General features: G+C 29.6%; 1 protein-coding gene across 2 annotated transcripts; it reads right to left on the bottom strand.

Moving 5' to 3' along the window:
- Positions 1 to 428: 428 nt before the first annotated feature.
- On the bottom strand, positions 429 to 3,603 carry LOC105791753 (50S ribosomal protein L1, chloroplastic). 2 transcript variants are annotated; one of them, XM_012619966.2, is made up of 7 exons: positions 3,108 to 3,599; positions 2,456 to 2,635; positions 2,297 to 2,351; positions 1,843 to 1,970; positions 1,584 to 1,667; positions 917 to 1,042; positions 429 to 785 (listed from the first exon to the last, which is right to left on the bottom strand). In XM_012619966.2, exons 1-7 carry the CDS (start codon positions 3,474 to 3,476, stop codon positions 648 to 650), a joined length of 1,080 nt encoding a protein of 359 aa, XP_012475420.1. In that variant the 5' UTR covers positions 3,477 to 3,599; the 3' UTR covers positions 429 to 647. The 2 variants fall into 2 exon arrangements, with proteins under 2 accessions (XP_012475420.1, XP_052490714.1); XM_052634754.1 differs by lacking the exon at positions 429 to 785 and having other exon boundaries at positions 917 to 1,032; positions 3,108 to 3,603.
- Between the last annotated feature and the right edge of the window lie 5,362 nt (positions 3,604 to 8,965).

Below are 8,965 nucleotides of genomic sequence, written 5' to 3'. Positions count from 1 at the left end.
TATTGTAACAAGCATAACGTAGCACTGCATTCTTTTTGCCTTGAAGCTTTAATCATATTCATAAACGGAAACATGTCACAATTATGCACAAATAATTTACGTAAGCGCAGTTTTTTTTTCTCAATTGGAACAGTGAGTGGCACATCCATACCCAGTAGCAGAGTAGCTTACTTTCCATTAAGGTTGCAAAGACTGATAAAAGTATAGACAAGATCTTTCACAATTTCAGGAAATTGTTATTATCTACCCCGTGTCATCTAGAAAATAAATTGTGGGAATTTTTTATTAGTAAATTTTACTGGGATTAGCCTATAATTTTAGATGAGATTGATTTCATAGTATCTTCTGACCAAGAAAATTTTGCATAATCATTATCCTTTCTGATAAATAAGCTCAAGCTTTTACTCAAAACAGCTTCGACCGAGAGATAAGAAATCAAGAAATAAATTGATGCTATTAGTCATGATGATACAAGTCCAAATCTGTATACAGAATGATAATCTGGCAAGGCAATGTATATGCAGAGTTTCACTTGGATTCGATCCCAATGCCCAATTCCATTTGAGCACTGCATGTTCTGACATAGAATGGCCACATAGCTGATTGAAGGGTCCAAGACATTTTCAACTGTTAGTGGTCATTATTCTTCAAACGTTTGATGGAGGCTTGTAATCAAGCATCTCCCTTATGTTTAACTTGATCGAAGGACCCATTGATGTGCATATATGTGCACTTTTCCAGTACACTCCTTTTGCACCTTTCGGCTTGTTTGTTTCGATTGATTTCTGTCAAATTAAGAGCAAAATCACATATATATCTCAAGTTTGATTCCGGTTTAGAAACTCATTTGTGTTCAAAAGAAAGTAACGGAGAGCAAGAAGGTGAGATAAGTGCAAAGGGAAGGAGTTTGACATACTACTGCAGCAAGTAAGTTCACAAGAAGGTCATCTTCCAAGAAGTCTACTTTCCCGAAAGGTATGTGAACAATCCCAGTTTTATCAGCTCTGTATTCAACTTTACCCTTTTTGAATTCTTCTATAGCCTGAAGAAGAAAATGATTCAACGAACAATATAAGCTCCATTACCATTGCTGGCCACACCATGCATCATTCAGTTGCAAATTCATTTTTAATATAAAACGATCCCTAAGCATATTGTCAAATGCGGTGGTTCTACCCTCCATCATTTCCGTACTCCATTTGTGTAATTATTAGGCATGAGAGATATATGAATTGGCTAATAACCGCCCCAAATACATGAATTGGAAGACTCTTGCTTCTCAATTTCACTCATCTTGTAATTCATACTGTGTCAAAGGGACATACTGATACGGATGCAAAGAAAAAATAAGCCATGATTCACATAGATGTAGGCATACAATATGCAATGAATGCCAAATTATGATCCACAGACAAGCATTTCTTATGTGTGTAAATATTTACAAGCATAGAATCAGTTTACAGGCATAAATCTGCATAAATAAGATTCTTATATAGGCATAAAAAAGGAGCAAAGATCAACAAGAATCAATAGACTTGATTAAAAAAAAAAACCCTCATCAAAACATAACAATCAGATCTTACCTGAGGTATATTGGGTGTGACGGTACCAGCTTTAGGATTTGGCATGAGCCCTCGTGGTCCTAGAATCTTTCCAAGGCCTGCAACCTAGTTTAGAAGTAGGAAGATGTAAATAAAACCGATAATGAAAATTATCGTCACCTCTACCAAAAAGGAAAAAACCGTGAAACCAATCATATTGCTCACAACTGGAATTTGGTAAACAGAGTAACAAAACACACGATATATCTCATTAATTGAAATAAGAGCAGTAAAGCTACACCTTAACCATCATATCTGGGGAGGCAATTAATTTGTCAAAGTCCATGAATCCTCCCTTTATTTGTTCAATCAAGTCCTCACCACCAACAATATCTGCTCCAGCATTTTTTGCTTCATCGAACTTTTCACCTGCAAACATATAATATTTAGAAAGTAAAAACCAACAAAAACGCAATTAGTTGTGTTAACATAGCCTCAGAAAATAAAATTTTATCCTAATAGCGTTCTGATTAAGATCTTTAACTAGTATCACTCACCTAGAGTACATCATTTTAGAATGATTGCCAGCCACTAAGAAAATTTTAGATTTAGCAGTTCAGAACCTACTCAATCTATTACATGAATTGTAATTATCCATTATGTTTCTTTCGTCTCTAAATTTTAAGCTAAGCGTTTCCAGACACAAAAGCAAGTTATAACAAAAAGATCAGCATATGTCAAAGCACCGTAACTACCTTGAGTAAGAACGGCAACCTTAACCTTTTGACCAGTTCCCTTAGGCAAATTCACCTGTAAGACAAAGGGTCAGAAGAAAAGTAAGGTATTAGGCGTAACATCAACGGTGGGGGAGATCCTATTATGATATTATCACGCGAAAAGCCTGGAAAACTTACAGTTGCTCTCAGCTGTTGATCATTATACTTGGGATCGATGTTAAGGCGGAAATGGGCTTCAGCTGTCTCTACAAACTTTGTACTCGACATTTCCTTTAACAAAGATATTGCTGTCTTTAGATCATACTCCTTTTTGGTTTCCCTTAATTTTTGAATTTCCAAGAATCTCTTTGATCTCGTCTGCAGTTTGAACAGGAACAAGAAATTGGAATTAAATAACTGAACCAAGTAAACATCACAATCATATGTAATTAGCCCTACATATTAACAAAATAATGTACGAATGAAAGATAAGTACCCCTTTCAGATAGACAATTGTTTCTTAAAGTCAAAATTCTAAAATTAAAATCTTAAACCAAATTTCAAAGAAACTCAAATATGATCCTCAAAAACCAAAACTTTCAGACAACACTATGAATACTGTTTTCACTAAGCTAGCAAAACCCATAAAGAAAATGATCTATAATAGTGAAATCTGAGCCTGAAAAAACAAAACTTTTAGACTAACACTACAAGTTCTGTTTTATCTAAGCTATAAGCAAAACCCACGATGAAAATTATCTAACATACACCAAAAACATAAGTACCAAAACTGTAACATCATTAAGAAAAAAAAGAAAGATAAAAATGCGAAATTCTAACATCCACATACTCTGTCTCTCTTAAGAGGCAACGCAGCCTTTCCTTTCTTGGGCTTGGGCGGAGCAGTAGCAATAGCGGTAGCGGTGCCACCCTCAGCTGCCACTCCATCATTTTCGTCGGTAGCCTCAGCCACCTCAGCCTCCGCAGCCACGGCAGCCACGACATGGTGCTTGGAATCTCTCTGGGGACATAGATTAGCCCATTTGATGCCGGATTTTCTGTCTATAGAAGTCTTGAGAGCAAGTGGGTTAATAGAAAAGGTAGGCTTGTTGGACTTGAAGGATAGAACGGAAGGAGTGAGGGCTTGGGCGTGTACAGTAGATGCGGCGGCGTATGTTATCATCAACGATGATGAAGGTGTGGTGGTACAAGTAGCCATTGGCGCTGTTTCCTGTGAGAGCTTTTTTCTTTTACAGTGTGTTGGGCTATCTATCTATCTATCCATATTGAAAACAGAAGAGGATAAGAGATGTTTTTAAGGTCCAGTGAAGTTTCTCGATTATAGACCATAATAGCTGAATGCAAATGCCATTTCCTTTTTTATTTTGTGTGAAAAAAATATAAGAGTAAACTATCCGATTAGTCACTCAATTATAATTAAATTTTCGTTTTGGTCACTTAAGTTTTTAAAAAAAAATTTTCACCCAATAATTAGGTAGCTAGTGGTGGCACTTTTAGTTGATATAATAATTTTAGTCCTCAACCTTTATACTTTCTATCAATTGACCCTATTTTTATATAAAATGATAAAAATGTTTTTTAATTTAGAAAATTCTAAAAAATCTAAAATAAACAGAAAATTCAAAAAAATAGATAAAAATTCAAAAATAGATAAATGAGAGAAAATGAAAGAAATTTTATTTTCATTATAAGAGAAAAGAAAAGATTCGGAATATAACTTATTTTTAGGATTTGGGTTTTGAAAATTAATTTAAATGAATTGAAAATGAAAAAAAGGACATTTTGTGGCATATTTTGTATTTTATAACTAAAAAGCATCAAAGTCAATTTCACAAACCTCTATCAATTTGAATTTGGGAAGAAGTTGTTTAACAAGATGAAACTCGACTTAAAGATATTACTAATTTAAATTTACTGCTTTTAATTTACTATTGGATTCTATTAAATGATCATTTTTGTTCTTATATATCAATATTGAATCATCTTTAAATTTTATTGTAATAGAATCTTGAGTTTTCTTGTATGAATATTAGCTTTTAATAATAATTAAGTTTTATGCTTCAATAATATTATGTCAAAATTGATCTATTTTTAGCAATACTGATGGATTGTAGTTATAATAACCTAAAATTTTATAATTTTAAATTTTTTAAAAAATTTTTGAGTTTTTTATATAGAATTAATGTTAAATTGATAGAAAGTAAAAAAAAGAGTTGAAAATCAAAATTGTTATTATACCAATACCACCGTTCCAATATATTAATAATCAAATTGTAACTTTTTAGTTAAGTAGCCAAAAGAGAATTTCCCTTAATTGAATGGCTAATAGTGTAATTTACCCAAAAGATAAATAGATATTTTAGGAATAGACAATTAGTATATTCTTGCTTGGCCTCGCAATTATTTATAATTTTGTAGTATTTTGTTTTTAAAACTCTAAAAATTGTATATTTTAAAATATATAAAATATATTATTTTTAATTATAAAATATATTTAAAATATAAAATGACTAGTTTTTTGGTTTATAGCTTGAACAAGAGATTGATCCCATTGATAATTATAGATAATTTGACCGAGTCTTTATTTTTAAAAAGAAAAACTATATGCTTAATTTAGGTTAGAGCATAATTTTATAATATTAATTAATTTTAAAATAAAATTTTATTAAAAATAGTATTTTATACTTAATCAAGTGATGCCAGGCCAATAATTAATAATAATAATAAACTTTATTCGAGTGGTTGAAATTAAAAAAAACAAAACTGAATCAATCGAGTTGGATGAAAACTATAAGGTGATTACGGTTTCGATTTGGATTAATTTGAAGTAAATTGTGATTATTACATAAAATTTTAGGTTTATTTAAAAAAAGTGAATCGGATATAAAAGATAATTAAATCCAACAAATTTCTACACAATAGTTTTAAAAATTACAATAAATTTCATATAATATTTTCAAATTATTTTATTAATTTAAATATATTATAAAATTTAAAATTAATTATAAACTAAATCCGGTGAAATTCGAACCATGAAACAATAATTTAATTTAAGAAAAATTAAAGCAAAATCAAAGAAAAATCTAATAATTTATTTATTTTTCTTGATATTAAATATCGTCATTTTTGATAATTACATTTCCTAATAAGACTTTAACATTATTGAAAAAAGGCTAAAGTTTTGGATGATTCAATATTCAAGTTTAAGTTTCATGATTAATATATTAAAATATTATTGCAAAATTTATAATATTAATTACTATAAATTAAAAATATTATGTAATTTCACAAAACATTATCCACAAAACAACTAAAATTTCAGCCATGGATTTGAAGTAGAAGTTATGGTTTAAAGAGAGCAGGGCGTCTAGATCAGGTGGGCCCAATACCATCGTGACTTTGTGCAAATCCTCATGCTACCACGTGTCATCTCCATGTCTTTATCGGCAGCCAATAACCGCTGCGTTTTATATACTTTTTTCATTCCGCGTCAATTCGAAGAAAGAAACAACATTTTGGCGTATATTTTTAAAATATTTAATGAATATTGGTTGAGATTTTTTTTACTCTTTTTGTTTAATTAAATTTATTTTATATGTTACATTATTATTTATAAAACAATCACGATATAAATATATTTATTATAAAATATGATCATTCAATTTCTTTTAACAACCAAAGTACACTTTATAATAAGAAAATATTTATAATAATCAATGTCATATATAAATTTAATAATAAATAATGTTTAATTGAAAATTAAGTCTAATTGTTAACATTGTTAAAATTTTTTGCCAATTTTGTTGATGCCACATTTTAAATAAAAATACTCAATACTCATGTAACTAAAAATGACGTTATAATAAACATGAATTTTAAAAATATTTTAATAATGCTAACAACTGAACTCTGGTTTTATATTTAAAAAGTATGACTAGCCTTAAAATAGAAGTACATGGACTAAATTTTAAATTTCTGAAGAGTAGAATTACTTATGACATATTTTAACCTAGTATAAAAATACGAATATTTTAATTATATAAATATGAGTATTTGTTTAAATAATGTTTAGCTTCATTTATCTCTTACAACTCTAACGTGTCAATATGTACTCTCGTATATATAATTTAAATTAAGTTTTCAAATCTAAAAAGTAGATGGACTAAATTCTTGAAAATAAAAGTATAATGACTAAATTCTAAATTTGTGAAAAGTACATAGACGTATGACATATTTTAACCTTTATACTACAAAACATTTACTATTAATATATTTATAATTGTAATAAATATTTATTATTAAAATATTAATATTGAATATTTTAATAATATATGAAGAATATTATTTAAAATTATTGTTTTTAAAATTTATTATTTAAATATAATTTATTAAAATGATAAATTATTAATATAATTTATCATATGATTAGATATAGATAATTAAATATGTATGTTTAATAATATTAAAATTACAATATTTTATTAATTTTAAATATTTTAAACATAAAAATAAAAATTTATTATTAATATAATAATATTAATCTTGAGTTAAGTTAATTTTTATATAAAAATAAATCTTTCATAAAATAGCTCTTTTCTAAAAAATGACTTGGGCTTTTTAAAAGGGTAAGGGTGGGTTTGGATGGGTAATTGGGTGCGGTGCAGTGCGTTTAGCTTACTTTTTGTCTCACGTTACAGTATCGCTACAGTATCTAATCTCACCGCCACTACTGTTTTTACACTAACCGCAGGTAAACGCACCGCCCATCCAAACTCACCCTAAGTCTATAAATAACTTATATTTCGTTGATCAAGCTATTTCCATGAAACAAATACAGGAAAATGTAGAAAACATTTTTTGGAAGCTATTTTCAGTTAAACAAACAAAGTCTTTATTTAAAAAGCTTTATTCATTATTTGGCCCCTAAATTATACAATTTTTCATATTTGTATCTAAACTTTTTTTATTCCATTTTGGTACCTGAATTAGAATTCTGTTACACCTTTTGGCCCTTGTCATTATCGGTGTTAAAAAATCAACAACAAATTTGAACATACGTGTCCCCGTTGGCCCCTGCCATTATCGGTGTTAAAAAATCAGCAACAAAATTTATTTAAAATTATAAAAATATTTAAATAATTGAAAAATTAATAAAAATTTTAAAAACAATATTAATAATTGTAAAAAATTATTAAAAACTTTTGAAATTTAATAAAAATTTTGAAAATTATTGTGGCATTTAATATCTAAATTACCATCTATATTATCCATGATAAAATATATTAAATTCTAACTCGTTCAAAGAAAGCAAATAGCAAAATAATATAAAATTGTAGTATTTTTAAATTAATTCTAAGAAAAAGTGAAGGAAATTTAAAAATAATAATAATAATAACTCATCATATGGCAAGTGAACTCTAAGCTTAGTGAAGAGGGAATGATCATAAATACTGAAAACTCTAACTTCTCTGTTAATCATCCTTTAAAAACCCCTCTCTCTTGCAAATACTTGATTCGTTTCAAAGTCATCTCCCACTGTTACTGAATCGACTGGTTTGTTATGAGTATAGGCTGTTGAGTCAAAAGTCAGTTACAACAGTTAGTTTGTTAACATCAGTTAGTAGATATCTTTGTGTATTAATAGTCTGCTAAAGACTCTTAGAAATAATAATTTTGAGATATCTTGACATGGTATCAGAGCTAAGTTCTTGCAGTAGTTTTTTTCTCTAGCAATGGTTACAGAAGTTGTTCCAACAGTTGATACTCCTAGGCAGTCGTCTAGTAATGGTAATTCTTCTTTGCCTAATATTCAGTATTTTTCCAAGCATGATGCTGTCAAACTCGGTGAGCATAATTTTCTGTTGTGGAAACATCAACTTCTGTTAATTCTTGAGAGGTATGGTCTTGAGGGATACGTGTTGGGAACTGTTTCAATCCCTTCACCTTTCATTTCTAAAAATAAAGGTCAACTCGTTGACAATCCATAGTTTATTGCTCACAAGAGGCAGGATAAGTTTTTGGCTTCTTGGTTGTTGTCTACTGTTACAGATGAAATCTTGGTTCATCTCACGATGGCTAAAACTAGTTTTGAAGCCTAGAGTGCTATTGAGAGAAGGTTTGGACAGAAGTCAAACATCAAAATCTCTAATATGCGTCATTCTCTCTACTCAATCAAGAAATGGTGTCTTACTGTTAAATAATATGTTTTTTAAGGTTAAACAACTGAGTGATGGTTTAGCTGCAACAGGTAGTCCAGTTACTGAACAAGAACAAGTCAGTATTATATTGGCTAGTCTTTCTATAGAATATGAGTCTATTTGTGTTCTTACTTCAGCAACCATTGTTTCTCTTGATTTGTTAATTGAAATGCTTATTGACTATGAAGCACGGCAGGTGAGTTCACTAGCTGAGGTTCCTTTGCAAGCCAACATAGTGTATCGTTCTCAATGAGAGAGTCTCAACAACTCAAGACAGACTGGAGCCTATGCTCGTTCATTTTCGGGTTCTAAAGAATGACAAATGGGATAAGGTTGAGGTTGGTCTCGTGGAAGGGCTCGCAATTGTGGGAGGATTTGGTCACGTTTTAGACCACAATGTCAACTCTGTGGTAAGATAGGTCATATGGTTCAGACTTACTATCATAGTTTCGTTGAGAATTTTTCTGAAGTAGGAGCTGGTCATTCGGTG

Source organism: Gossypium raimondii, chromosome 8, assembly GCF_025698545.1.
Source record: "Gossypium raimondii isolate GPD5lz chromosome 8, ASM2569854v1, whole genome shotgun sequence".
Lineage (NCBI taxonomy): Eukaryota > Viridiplantae > Streptophyta > Magnoliopsida > Malvales > Malvaceae > Gossypium > Gossypium raimondii.
This window is presented reverse-complemented; position numbering and strand designations above follow the sequence as displayed.